At 39.9% G+C, this 15,230-nt stretch overlaps 1 protein-coding gene across 10 annotated transcripts in view; it reads right to left on the reverse strand.

The window, feature by feature from the left end:
• Positions 1–15,230, reverse strand: part of hectd4 (HECT domain E3 ubiquitin protein ligase 4) — a 173,658-nt gene that overhangs the window by 34,098 nt on the left and 124,330 nt on the right. For 7 of the 10 annotated variants that reach the window (XM_078421863.1, XM_078421861.1, XM_078421859.1 and 4 more), the window contains 9 exons: positions 14,947–15,108; positions 13,346–13,494; positions 12,538–12,617; positions 10,593–10,756; positions 7,596–7,833; positions 6,502–6,638; positions 4,543–4,732; positions 2,182–2,319; positions 696–832 (listed from right to left, as the gene is read on the reverse strand). In XM_078421863.1, the coding sequence (XP_078277989.1) occupies positions 696–832; positions 2,182–2,319; positions 4,543–4,732; positions 6,502–6,638; positions 7,596–7,833; positions 10,593–10,756; positions 12,538–12,617; positions 13,346–13,494; positions 14,947–15,108 (1,395 nt within the window). The remainder of the gene's footprint in view (positions 1–695; positions 833–2,181; positions 2,320–4,542; positions 4,733–6,501; positions 6,639–7,595; positions 7,834–10,592; positions 10,757–12,537; positions 12,618–13,345; positions 13,495–14,946; positions 15,109–15,230) is intronic. The other 3 variants (XM_078421868.1, XM_078421867.1, XM_078421862.1) reach the window with 1 other exon arrangement.

Consider the following 15,230-nt stretch of genomic DNA (forward strand, 5'->3'; position numbering starts at 1 on the left):
ACTTCCTACTACTAGATAATATGGGTACTGTTCCTAAACACACTGGTAGCAGGAACTGCTAATGACAACATTACAAACTCACAGTAAAACCTAAAGTACAGGAATAATTTAGCAGGTCAGGTAGCATCTCTGAAGGACATGGATTAACTGGTTAGTCTGAAGAAGGGTCCTGTGCCAAAATGTCACCTATCCATGTCCTCTACAGATGCCGCCTGATCCGTTGAGTTACTCCAGCACTTTGGGTTTTACTCAATTTTCCAGCATCTGAAGTCCCTTGCGTCATCATTAAAAACTCACATTTTATTTCAGTACGCTCACTTTCCCTTCTGCTATGCCTGTTAATTCAAGCAACAAAGAAACATTACTGGTACAATAATGGGAAATCAAGCGCTCACATTGTAGGACTTTCGAATCTCTGCACAACCAGGACACCTCAATTACATTTTCTTTTGCTCCTGAGCAGTTAACACCAATCTTCACATTGGAAACTGTGCTGTTAAGTCGTGCTTTTTTGCCATTTCAGTGGCAAAAGGTGTCTGCTGCAAAGCAGGACCCTCAATTACCACTTCCTCTGTCTTTACTGAAGATGCGACATCTTGTCTCTGCAAGTTGTTGCATTTAATAGGCTAGGAAACTCATTCATAAGATCAAGGTATCAGATTTAGACTGTTTTTTAAAAATATTTTTAAGCTTACCGTATCAACATCAAGAACAACTCCATTCAAACCAAACGTTTTCATCATTCCTCGGATAGCAAACTTAGGTAATGCAGTGCCACCAGTGCTGCTGTTGAGGTTATTATTGTCCGGATACCGGATCACCACGGTCAGGCCTGTAGTGAGACGGAACAAGCCACTGGTTTAATCAGTACCGGTACAAGTCCTCTTGTCCATCTGAAGACTTTAGATTCAAATAAAATGCAGCAATCTCCGCAACCAAATTAACCAATAACAGATAAATGATTGAAAATAAACAGAAAAAACATAATTATCCTGGGTTGTTGATGCTCAGAATCCCTATGATGGACTCAACATTGCTGGCTGAGAACAGCAATTAACCTGAACATCTGACAACTTTATCTGTGCCAAGGCATAGTTGCTTCAGACAATGCTTACAAGTGGTACTTACACTTGTAAGTGTAGCTCTGTGATGCTTAGTTGAAGGAGCACTTGACAGAATGTAGCATTAATTAGCCCAGGTAAACTTAAGGAAGAGGAAACCATTTCAATCTTTGAAATCATATCTCAGACAAAGGAAAATGTTATGGCCAAGCATACCAGCCCCAGGACATCATTGCAGGAGTTCCTCAAGGTAGTACAGCCATTTACAGCAACTTCAGCAATGACCTTCCTCATAAGGTCAGAAGTGGTTTTGTTAGCTGATGGTTGCACAACATTCAACTCCTCACGAAGTAAAGCAATCCATGCTTGCATGGAGCAAGACCTAAACAATATTCAGGCATGGGCAAACATGTTGCAAGTAACATAAATGCCACTGAAATGCTGGGCAACAACGATCTCCAAGCGAGGGTTTAACTATTTGTCTTCACATTCAACAGTATTACCATTGGCGTGTTCCCCACTATCAATAACCCGAGGGCCACAACAGACCAGAAAATCTATTAGGCCAGCCACATGAATATAGTGGCTGCAAGATGCTGGGTACTGTAGAGAGCGACTCTCCTCCTAACAACCCAGAAAGCTAGCCAATCGCGACCTTATTGGGACTTCCGTGCCAATTGGCGGATCAAATTTGCCCCCTGCGGCCGGGGCTCTATAGCTGCATCCGGGCCGGAGCCGGCAAATCCATTCCCATAGCCGACTTCTGAGGCCACCATTGCAGGCCGGCATCTCGGCTACTTGGCGGCCTAGGTGGACCTTTCCGACACAGTTGGACTCCTCTCGGAGGCCGTGACCTTTGTTGGTCCGGCAAAATGGATAATCCAGAAAGGCTCTGGAACCAAGGATGCCGGAAAATCGGTGATGGACCTGTATGTATAAATAAATAAATAGACGCTGGAGGTAATTTAGCTTGATGAAACAGGTTTCCAGGTATTTCCGGAAAATAACATTCAAAAGGCAACATAGCCAAAGTGACTGAGAACAAAACCTGCAGGAGCATATTTTTTGCTTTAGTATCATGAAGTATAATTATAAATAATTTTAAAAAAAATAAAGCTACCTTTACGAACTTTATTCATCGTGAACTTATTGGCTTCATCTTTAATGTCCTCAATGGTTGGGAGGTAGAGATCTCTGGGAATGCCACAATTTTCTTCGTATAGGAACTCCACAGTCTGGCGAGCAATATCTACCATACCTAGTTAAAACCAGTTATTGATGTGAGGATAATTTAACAGTTGTACTAGAACAATTACGACATCATTGAAATCACACTCATTCATGAGTATCAAGGCAACTGTATCTTAGCTGGTTCATTTGGTTGGTTTAGTTTACCACTGGGCAATAAATGCTGGTTTTGCCTGTGATGTTCATATTGAAAAATATGAACAAAGAAACAGGAAAATTTAAAACTATGTCTTGTGGAGAAAAAAAAAACTTGATTTTAAACCTTCTCCTTCACATGGCTATCCAAAGATAAGAATGACCAAAATGCTATTCTGAAAAAAGACACACGAGATCACTTCAAGTTCACATTTTTATGTTAATTCCTAAGTGAAACAATTCAGGATTCACCTCTGTCCAAGTTGGGGACACCAGTCTGCTACTAAATGATAAGCTTTTTGATATCACAGTCAGCACCCAAGAGTGAAACAATATCAGAAAGTGAATCCTCTACAAAGTCACATAATCCTCAAAGCTACTGAGTATGACTTAAGTAACATCCAAATAATTCTTAAGTCCAATGACATTACATGGATCTGATGAAATTTCATTGATCTAAAATGTTAACTGTTTCCTCTCCCAGGTGCTGCCTTGCCTGGCTTGCATTGTGTTTCCAACATTTTCTGTTTCTAATCGGGTAACTCCTTAATGCTCTGATTTTCCACTATGGTAAAATGTGCACATCAATCATGCATTTGCTTTGACATTAATGGGTTTACTAAAACTGGCCGCAGTATTTGGATAAACTGCTTTCGCAATTATATGGGAATAGGGGAATGTCTTCTCTAAACACTTTTTCCTCTCTCTCTCACACACACACACACACACACACACACACACACACACACACACACAGAGACAAACACACACTCTTTTCAAGAAGCCTTTTAAAACTTGCCTTCAAATATCATCCTGCATGGCTGAGCAAATAAAAAAGATAATTCTGCCAGGCATTTTAGGGCCTTTTATTACATTAAAAGCATTAGCTAAAAATAAGTATTTTGTATCTTCACATTTAGAAAAATCTAGTGATTTCACTTCTTTTCTGGCGTGACTGGATATAAAATTAAGTTGAACTTCCATAACAACATGAAAAATAAAAGTATTAAATACAATATAAACAAAATAATTTCAAGTTATAGACAATAGACAATAGGTGCAGGAGGAGGCCATTCGGCCCTTCGAGCCAGCACCGCCATTCAATGTGATCATGGCTGATCATTCTCAATCAGTACCCCGTTCCTGCCTTCTCCCCATACCCCCTGACTCCGCTATCCTTAAGAGCTCTATCTAGCTCTCTCTTGAATGCATTCAGAGAATTGGCCTCCACTGCCTTCTGAGGCAGATAATTCCTCAGATTCACAACTCTCCGACTGAAAAAGTTTTTCCTCATCTCAGTTCTAAATGGCCTACCCCTTATTCTTAAAATTACACTGCCCCATTGAGAAGGCACAAGGTTGCATCCTGCAGATCTGGTTGTTTAAATGATGAACAGGGACTAGCCAATACTGTTCCCTCTTATAACACATCAAAAATAGATGAATTAAACATTCATCTAACAAATATTTGTGCGGTTGAGTGAAAAATAGCAATGAAACACCAACATAATTCATTTTAGGTAAAGTCCTTTAGATACTGAGTTGTTACAATGCCATTTAAATCCAAAATAATACTTTCAGCAATTTCTTTATTTTATACCAACACTCAGTTGCCCATTTCACCCACACTGAGCTGTAAATCTGAGTACTGGCAGCTGTGATGAGGCATTATGTATGTTACTATTCAACAATACCAAATGTAGTTCATATTAATTTTATAGTCAACTATTGACAAACTGGCATTCTATTATCGAAGAGGCAAATTTACAAAAGATGGTTCCCAATGCAGCCTCCGACAAAGAGTAAAGTCAATGGATCTTTTTAAGGCAGAGGTGGATAGATTCTTGTTAGTACGGGTGTTCATGGGTTATGGGGAGAAGGCAGGAGAATGGTTAGGAGGGACATAGATCAGTCATGATTGAATGGTGGAGTAGACTTGATGGGCAGAATGGCCTAATTCTGTTCCTTTCACTTATGAACTAAGATGCTTTCAGAAATCTGCACACAAAACAAGAGTGTGGCCATTCAACAAAGTTCACTTCATCTTTAAGAATCCATCAAAGTTATTTATTAGTCATAATACACTGCTTGGAACCTACCAAGTTGCAGTGCACCCTTTATCTGATCCAATCCAGATTTTCTTTCTGCTTCATTCCGGAATCGTCTGCGGATCGTAGGGAATACTTTGGTTTCCCAAGCTTTGACAAGAAGTGCATAATGGTCTTCCTGGAGAAGAACACAAGGATTCACAGAAACCAGGTTTCCAACATCTAGTTTCCCAACAGAATTCTCCGATAAGATATAGAAAACACAAAAAAAATCTTCAGTACATCCTCTTTTAACACCATCAAGGAACTTAATACACTAGTGCTTATTTCGTGAAATAACTTAATGATGAAAGTATGCAAGTGACAATCAGCACCAACCGTACTTATCTCTGGAAAACACTTCAGTGAAGATCTGCTAGGAACGTCCTCTTCTTTTGTTAAAGATTGATTGAAAGATACAGCATGGAAATAGGCTTTTCGGCCCACCAACACGCTGACCATTGATCCCTTATTCACACTAAATCTATGTTATCCCACTTTTGCATCTACTCTCTACACACTATGAGCAATCGACCTCCTGCTCCACTGCTAGGCTCATCATGGCCTTGGCACAAGTAGTGCAACTCCATTCATTTGAATGTGATCACTGACCTTAAAAAGGTACAGAGGGGTTTACTTTTCTTTATTTCATAACTATTTACTAGGTCAAGGTATTAAGAAATTAGTTTCTTTAAATCTTTAAAAAGTTTAATTTTTTTTAATTTCAATCGATTCGGCCTGCACCAAATGTTTCTATCAGACAAAATCTTCCGGCACCAGCAGCTATCAGGTAGCTCCAGAAACAAGATCTTCTGCATCTACTGAGAAAAGCCTCAAGGCCACTTGTAGCCTGCTCTGCCTCACAAAGTCACAACCTCTTGAATGATCGATCCCATGGAGCAACAAAAATGCAGGGGTGAGTACAGATGGTAGGCCAGATCAAGATAGCCTGGCCAAAATTATTTGAAAATTCACAAAATTTACACCCCACAAGTATCTGACCTGATGATCCATAAATGAAAGGCAATGAACTTCACATTCGAATATGATATGAATATGATTTCACATGCAAAATGTAAAGCAAGGGTGCATTTCACACCATATCATGATGGTTATATTGTAAACCCTAATCAGTGTGCTTAGGATGAGGTTTATATGGAATAGCCAGGTACAAACATTTTGACATAGATTCAAATTCTGATAATCCTCTGTCCGACAGTTCAGAAATTCCGATAGTTTGGTATCTGGTCACTAGGTAATGTTTCCCACGATCCCTTTCAACTCACGGGGGGGGGGGTGGGGGTGGGATCTGTTCTCTCTTCTGACCCACTAGGGGCCCGCATCCCACACTCTTTAATCTGATCGGGGATCCCTTTTCTGTGCCTCCATCCCTCCCTCTACCATGTTCAGTGGGAAATTTGTTACGATGCTTTGTAACATCCGAAATAATTAAAATCGTATTGTTGTATAAAACGTAAACGTCTCGAAAATCTTCTAGCTCCACATCAAGGTCTTGAGTTTGCAGGTGTATTGGAGTCTTACTGTGTTATTAACTTGTAGAAAATAAAAAGGCAACATTTAAAGGGTGCCACCTGACTTCAGGAGGCTGTAAATAATGCCGCTGGAAACCTACCGACAGTGAGACTTATACCATTATATTTGAAGAATCAATTATTTTACCGATGACCCCCAAAAAAAGCATATTAAATTTGAAAACTGTTCTAACATTAACAATGTAATATGAGGCTAAGAAATAATGCAATTTGAAACAGGGGGCAACAAACTCCAATGGAACAAGGGTGCTATTATTTGCAAGTGCACTTCACCAGATGATACATGAGAATTTGGGAATCTTTATCGTAACTCTATGTGGAGTTGAAGGTATTAAAAAGTTGACAATGCGAGGTTCTTAATTACAAAGTAAACTAGTGGTTAATTTTCTTTGTCATGTTGAATCTGGCTTTGACTTACCCGTGGTACATCATCATCCTCATCATCATCACTTTCATCATCAGCCACTGCTGGCAAATGGGAGAATGGACCAGATATCAAAACATTTTCATAGCTCAGTTGCACTTTGTAATGGCAGGAGGCATCGCTGTCATATTCTGTCACAGAGAAAGAGAGGGTTAAGTGACAAAGTTGACAGATGAAGAAGTATAATGTGGGAAAATACAATTCGATTAAAAAAATTACAAAGCAAAATATTTCTAAACGGTAAGAGACAAAATGGTGTACATAGGAACTGGAGATCCTGATACTTGAAAAACAAAGGATTGGCATGAAGGTGCAGCAAATAATTAGAAAGGTCAATGAAATATTGGCTTATATTGCAAGGTGTGGGCAATATAATAATAGATTTGGTTTGATGTTATTGTACAGGGTGCTGGTGCGATAACATGGTATGTACAAATGTGGTTTCCATGTTTAAGAATATAATTGCATTGGAATCAGTGCGGAGAAGGTTCAAAGACATAAGAAGAGAAGAGACTGGATGAATTGAGAGAATAGAATCCAGGTAGGAAGAAATAAGTTCTTCAGGACTCAAACAGACTGAAAAAATTGGCTCTGTCAAGACAATCCTGCTTGTGAGAGGAAGTACAAGGATGGGAGATGCATTTTCCTTGATTCACATCTCCTTTGATGTCCTGTTTTCACATCTTACCCTTCCTTATCTTTGTATCTCCCTCTCCCACGACTCACAGACTGAAGAAGGGTCACGAGCCAAAACGTCACCCATTCCTTCTATCCAGAGATGCTGCCTGTCTCACTGAGTTACTCCAGCATTTAGTGGAGAGATGATATGTGGGATGATGGTTGATGTGTGGGATGAAGTGATAATGTATGGAGGGAGGTGGAACAGGCTGGATCAATACTAATTGGAATTTAGAATGAGGGTGCAGCAACAAGGTCTTTTGGATACTGGCACAAAAACTTGACTGGAAGCCTTAATTATTATCTTTATCCTAGGAGTTGGGATTCATCTAAGCGAGCAGTCTAGTACGTATAAACAAAATTAAAAATGGGAAAAAGGAAAACAATAATATAACTGAAATATTACTTACGCTGCTGTGGCGCACCAGTCGCTGCAATTCGACAGGGAGGTCCATGGGACCCTGAATCTGATGCCACACTAGCACCAGCATCGTTATCGCTGTCTGATGCCATGGCAAAAGGCAAAGCTTCAAAGTTGGCACTGATTTCTTCTGCCAGATCAACACAAAGGTCAGCTGCATTCCGGTGTGCCTGCCCCTCTGCGTAAGCAAAAGGACGACATCCAAAGTTTGCGCGAACTTTAGTATTCTATTCAAAACAAGTAGAAAGGGACAATCATTAAGAAGTTTGAGAATCTGTTTCCATATGACATTAGACAAGATTTGTGCCGCTGTGACAAGCTCAACGACAGCATCCGCAAATTAAAATGATGCATTATTTTTATTCTTGGTACCACCTCATTTGGCCAAATGTGGGTCCTCAACAACTGAATCCAGACTGTCATTAAAATACATCAATTCTTTATATTTGATATTTGATGGTTGAATATTCTCAATTAAAAAGAAAGTCATGCATCTATAAGATAGAAACAAGGAACTGCAGATGCCGGTTTATTAAAAAAAGACACAAAGTGTGGAGTAACTCAACAGGTCAGGCAGCATCACAGGAGAACATTTGTGGGTGGATAATTGACGTTTCGGGTCTGAAGAAGGGTCCCAACCCGAAATGTCATCTATCCATGTTGTTCAGAGATCTTGCCTGACCCGCTGAGTTACTCTTGCACCTTGTGTCTTTTTTTTGCGTTTATAGTACTTTGTGTCATTTAATAATCTTTCAAGCTAATATTATATTTTCAAAATGTAGTTATGTTTTAATGGTGGAAATGCTGCACATAGGTTGCACGAAGGAATGGCTTTTATTCTGAACTTGGCTAAGAGGCATATATTGTCCAGGGAATATAGTAAAGCTTTCCTGCTCTACTTCAAAATAGTGCACAGTGAACGTGATCAGTTTTAAAACCTCATTCAAATGACAATCTGCTACAGTGCCACTTTCCCAGTTAAAGCTCTTTCAGGACTCATGTTGCAATTTACATTGTATTTTTATTTTGTGAACAGTATACACCATCCTAAACTTAGAAAAACATCCCAAGATGTTTCAAGGGAGCGCTACTAAGAACAATGTGATATCAAACTCCACAAAGAGATACTGGGGGAGCTAACCAAGATTAATCAAGCTTGTAAGGTTTAACAACAACTTTTTAAATGAGGGGGAAAAAGGTGTAGCGATTTAGATGGGTCAGTTCCAAAATCTATGACCCTGTCAACTGAAGGCAAGACCACCCAATAGTAGAATAATTAGATGCAGGAATCAGCAAGTCTTCAGAATTGGAAAAGTGTAGGTTTCTTGGAGCAAGAAGAATGACAAAATCATCTCTCTTAAACAATGCCACTCAGCTGCAAGTCTCTTGCTTTTTAAGTGTGAAATGAATAACTTTGAAGTAGAATTGTATTTGGACTGCCTCTTTGCAAACAAAATATTAAAGTCACTTTTAAGGTAATAAATTCAACACAACAGTTAAGACGACAAAAAAAGAGAAAAGTCAATACAGCCTTCATCAATCTCTATAAAATACAGATTGTAGCTGTGCAGATTACGAAGAGTGATTTTGCTATGTCAGACACTATCTAATTTGAAGATGCTGTTGTGGAGCTTGTCACTGCGACACAAATCTGTCTAATGTCAGGACAGGCGAGGCTCTTGCTGAATGTACAAACAATATCTTGTTATGTGTTCACAACTAGAAATCTTCATCTGTCTAGTTGTACTTCTCAACTGCAGGATGGATGAAGAACAATGTATGCTCTCTAGGCTGCAGGGAGGTTATAGAACCAGAAGCAGCTTGTCGACTAGCAAAATAGTTTACAGCAACCTCAGCCCTCACACTGTAGGCGAAGGCTACAGCACCAGCTTTCTCATCATTCACAGAGGATTATCGAAGCAACATGCATCCTCTTTCAAGGCTGTCCAGAGCGATAAAGCATTTTGTACTAGGACCCAGTGCAGATGCTGCATACATTTTAAAGGTGAGTAAATGGCGGTTACAATATTCACAAATATGCTCATACTTAATCCCAAATGTAAGAATCCCCCTACAGGTACTTCTACTTTCATGCAAACATGAAGTAAAGCAGCAAAGTCACATTATATGTAATTACATTTATTTTTTCAATATCGTAGGGCGGCAGTGATGCAGCTGGTAGAGCTGCTGTCTCACAGCTCCAGTCACTGGGATTTAGGTGCTGTCTGTGTGGAGTGTGCACGTTTCCTATGACTGCTTGGGTTTTTTCCGGGATTCCAGTTTCCTCCCACATCTCAAAGACATGCGGGTCTGTAGGTTAATTGGCCTCTGTAAATTGCCCCTCATGTGCAGGGAGTAGATGTGAAAGTGGGATAACATAGCACTAGTGTGAACAGGTTGATCGATGGTCATTGTGGATGATGTGGGCTGGAGGGCCTGTTATCTTTCAGTCAATAGAGGATTATCAAATCTTAAACTCACCATTTAGAAACATAGAAAATAGGTGCAGGAATAGGCCATTCGGCCCTTCGAGCCAGCACTGCCATTCAATATGATCATGGCTGATCATCCAAAATCAGTACCCCGTTCCTGTTTTCTCCCCATATCCCTTGATTCCGTTAGGCCCAAGAGCTCTATCTAACTCTCTCTTGAAAACATCCACTGGCCTCCTCTGCCTTCTGTGGCAGAGAATTGCATAGACTCACAACTCTCTGGGTGAAAAAGTTTTTCCTCATATCGGTCCTAAATGGCCTACCCCTTATTCTTAAACTGTGACCCCTGGTTCTGGATTCCCCCAACATTGGGAAATTTTTTCCTGCATCTAGCCTGTCCAATCCCTTAAGAATTTTATTTGTTTCCATAAGATCCCCTCTCATCCTTTAAATTCCAGTGAATATAAGCCCAGTCGATCCATTCTTTCATCATATGTCTATAGCTTGTATTACAAATGAATTGCTTAAAAACAAATTAAAAGTGAATAGATTACCTTTTTCTGAATGTGAACTACAGGCCACATTCCCCCAGATACATCCTCCAGGAACGGGATGAGTCGCTGCCCACAATAGGTGAAATACACTCTGCCCTTTGCTGGCTGACCCGGTGGTGGAGGGGTTCCGTCACTTCTCTCCCAACCAATACCTGCGACATCACCTAAACCAGGAGGAAAATAAATAAAGGGCAAAAGACATGTATCTTTCTTCAAACGTGCCGAAGAAACTTGTGAATTCCACTGCAACAATGACCAAGTTAGTTTAACTGGCAATAAACACTGGAATGGGTCTGGGGGCTTGTTGATCCCACCAGAGCTAATTGTTCATGTGCCAGGGGAGCCTGATGTACCTGATGTCGCAGGTATTGGAGGAATTTCCACTCTCAATTCCTCACTTACTTCAAGTTACAAAATATCCACAAATTTATTGTACTTTGAAAAGTACTTCAATAGCTCTTTGTTGCCGCATGGACATGGAGAGAGAAATAAATACTAACATCGCAGAAGAGGTCACAACAATGGTAGTACAAACAAGTGTACTTACATCGTATGCTCAGGTTAGAATGTTAATCTGCAATTATATAGTTCCGATAATATAACAGAATTTGCTTGAAGCATTTCAGAGGAGCAATAATTGAACAAAATTTGTCAACATGCAGAAGAAGGCATTAGGATGAGTGACCAAAAGCTTGATAAAAAGCCATTCCATGGAGGAGGAGAATGCCTTGTTGACACAGAGGACCTGGGAATGGAAGCTGATTGTAGTGACAAACCAAGCCCGAAGGATGGGCAGAAAGAATGTGTAGGGATGAGAGAAAGAATGGGATAAGGGGGTGGGTTAAAGAAGAGAGAAAGAATGGGCGACATAGTGGAGGCGATAAAGAAATGGAGAAAAAGAGGGGGGAAATGAGCAGGAGAATAGGACAACTGTAGAAAGAGCAAGGGCACAGGAACAGAAAAGCATGGAGAAAGAGCAAAGAGTAGGAGTAATAGAAGAGGACTGTAAAAATAAGGGCGAGAGAGATGGGGGAAGATAGGAGAGACAGCAGCACCCAAGATGGAGAGATAGCAGCACCCAAAGAAAATGCATTCTACCTAGTCGTTATTCAATTGGAAGAAATAGTTAGATAGATCTCTTAATGATAGCAGAGTCAAGGGATATGGGGAGAAGGCAGAAACGGGGTACTGATTGTGGATGATCAGCCATGATCACGGTGAATGGCTGTGCTGGCTCGAAGGGCCGAATGGCCTACTCCTGCACCTATTGTCTATAAATATCTGTTCATTCAATGTTTGACTACCAATGCTATACACCAAAAGTGGATTTGGGATGAGAGGTCATGGAAAGTTAAGAGCCCAGTGTTATTTTATATGCTTGTGGAACCTGACATTGTGATTTTGAATGCTTTCACTGAACTGCAGGCTGTAGCTGTAAATGAGAACAAGGAAGGGCCTGGATGTAGATCACTGGTGACCACATGTGGAACTGATAGAAAGCAGCTGTTCTTCAGCTACAATAAAACAGTGGAATTGGAACCAGGCATGGGCTAACTGAGCCAGCTGGATAAAGAACGTTAGGTTTCAGCCTACAAACAACAGAAACTTCATCCTTCACGTCATCTGGAATATAAATAATAATATTGTAACTTAAGTGTGTATCTGCCACTGATAATGTAAAACCCAAGTGGATGAGTAATACTTGCATACCATTCTATCTTCGCAGAATGAAGCTTGAGCTTGCAAGTTTTTCCAAAAATAATATATAAAGTATTAACAGAATCAGCCGAGGAACTCAAACATAATGATGTGCAAAGGCTCCTAGAAATTCAATACTGATATGACACTTTGAAGTGGTTCTGAAATCTTGTTAGATTTTAAATATATAAAACTAACAGCAGTAAGTAATCAAAATTAAACAGTCATTAAACTTGTCGCCATTTACCAGGTGACAAGGTGACATCTAATCGCACACTCTTCCACTGCAGCAGACTGGATCCATTGTAATGCACAGCTCTTCCATTGCTGCAGAAAGAGAAATAAATAAACTGAAAGAGTGCTTTTTATTGCCGTCCAACAAGCACCAGTTTTGTCCATCAAAAAGAACATGGAAAACAAAGTCCCGATGAGTTTAAAAGTTGCACAGGAAATAAACCCTTGATTATCTTTAAAATGTTTAAAGAGCCAAGGAACTAAAAAAAGTTACCACAGAGTAGATAATACAGAAACTAATCTAGTTCTTAATAAATAGAAATATGGCAGGGCATCTCAGATCTATGTAAAAACAAGGAATTTGCAGATGCTGGTTTACACAAAAGGACACAAAGTGTTGGAATAACTTAGCCGGTCAGGCAGCATCTCTGGAAAACATGGATAGGTGGCATTTTGGGTAGGGACCCTTTTTCAGACCCAAGAAGGGTCTAAAGTAGGGTACCGAGCCCAAACATCACCGATCCATGTTCTCGAGAGATGCTGCCTGACCCACTGAGTTACTTCAACACTTTGTGTTCACCTCAGATCTGTGGAACACACATCCACAGTCAAGTAGAAACTGCAGGGCATTTCCATTGTCTTGGACAAATATCTTTTATTAAATAAAATTTTATAAAAATTATTTATTTATTCTTAAGACATTGCTAATTGTCTAATCATTGGGAATGTTTATCTTTATTCCAAATAGAATGAGAAGTCAAGTGAAACTGAAGTTAAACCTTCCCGTGTTTTCAAAAAAATTGCTGTAAAATGGCACGTACTTGTGGAAGAGGCAGGTTCCAACTGGATTTGTCCAAGCTCCATCCCTTTTTTCAGCCTCTGTTGCAAATCCAAAAGACACTATGGGGCCGCTGTCATCATCTGTGTCTCCATAGGAAACAACTTCCAGCTCCCAATAAAATGAAGGTGCCTTAAGGGAACACAATTAGACATCATCATGCAAGGCTATCTGGTCTTTTATGAGTATTCAACAATTAAGAAAATATGCAACCCTGATAAATCGAGCCTCGTTATATCATAATTTTGGATACTCCGCTGATATTATCATATCTCCCTAGATGGTGCAAGTCACAGGGAGGCAGTAATATTCCCAATGGAATGTAACAGATCCTTGTTTTGCAAAGGTCCCTCTGACAACAGCATAACTGAAAAGGGAGCAACAGATTCTGGAAAAGGAATGATAATCAACTGCTGGGTAGCTGTTCTACAGATTGTAGTGCAGGGAAACAGCAATAGAGATTGACTGGAGAGAATAGGGGTCAACACTGGTGAAATCTGTTCAAACTATCTTCATATGTACTGTACCATTCTTATGGAAAAAAAGGGTCCCAAATTCAATAATGGCCAGTTCTACATTTATTGCAGCAGCATATTATATGACTTAATGCATATCTATTTTGAAGTGGCATATTTTCTAAGTCACAAGCATAAGTAAGGACGGCACAATAGCACAGTGGTGGAGTTGCTACCTTACAGCACAAGAGACCTGGGTTTGATCCTGACTATAGTTGCTGTCTGTATGGAGTTTGTACATTCTCCCTGTGACCATGTGGGCTTTCTCTAAGTTGTTCCAGTTTCCGGTTTGTAGGTTAATTGACTTTGATAAATTGTAAATTTATCCCTAATGTGTAGGATAGTGCTAATGTACGGGGTGATCACTGGTCGGCATGAACTCGGTGGGCTGAATGGGCTGTTTCCACGCTGTATCTCTAAAGTCTAAAATGTAAAGCAGAAATATGAATAAATAACTGAAGACAAAAAAAACTGCAGATGCTGGAATCTAGAACAGCAAACAATGTACTGGAGGAACTCAGTGGGTCGAGCAACATCTGCAGGTGGAAAGGAACGGTCGATGTTTTGGGTTGAAACCCTGTATCAGCAGAGAATTGAAATGGCAATTCTGAAACCAAATACTCAACTGTTAATTTCTTCATTACATGTGAAGCAAAAATACAAAGGATGGTTTTACAATGTAATGTTGCAAATACTCATAAATCAGGCCAATCTGTGAGGCAGAATACAGTTTGAGTTGAAGACCTCACATCAGAAAATCTGATGAGCATTGGTGTGAAAATTTAACTTGCTTCTGAGATTTTCAGCAGTTTCTGTTTATATTGTCAAATCTGTTATTTTCTCCAGATTTCAACTCATTCATTTTTCCCTCCATGTATCGCAGGAAATGGGTAACAAAATGTTAAGCTAGTTTACTCATGTTAAGCTAGTTTACTCATGTTAAGCTAGTTTACTCATGTTAAGCTAGTTTACTCATGTTAAGCTAGTTTACTCATCTAGACTGTGCATTAGTCGTGGTCCCAACAACAGAACTGAGAATAATTTTGAATGCCGATTGCCAGATTCCTACCTGCACAGGTATCTGTGATGAAGCGTAGATGAAGGTCCCGCGAGGTAAGCCCCCTCCTGCACTTGGATCAGCGAGAAACGTCACAGCGGTAAGATAAGATGAAAACATGCAAGCACGTACTGGAGGAAAAACTCGTGAGGGGGACCAGGTAATTTCTTTCGGCTGGAATAATAAAGAAAAAGCAAAAATGTAAGTACAAATTTCCTTTAAAACCAACAAAAATGAAGTTCTTTGAATGCTGCAGAACAATATGATACCTACATAAACAACTATCATGTATGTGT

This window comes from Rhinoraja longicauda, chromosome 25 (assembly GCF_053455715.1).
Source record: "Rhinoraja longicauda isolate Sanriku21f chromosome 25, sRhiLon1.1, whole genome shotgun sequence".
NCBI lineage: Eukaryota > Metazoa > Chordata > Chondrichthyes > Rajiformes > Arhynchobatidae > Rhinoraja > Rhinoraja longicauda.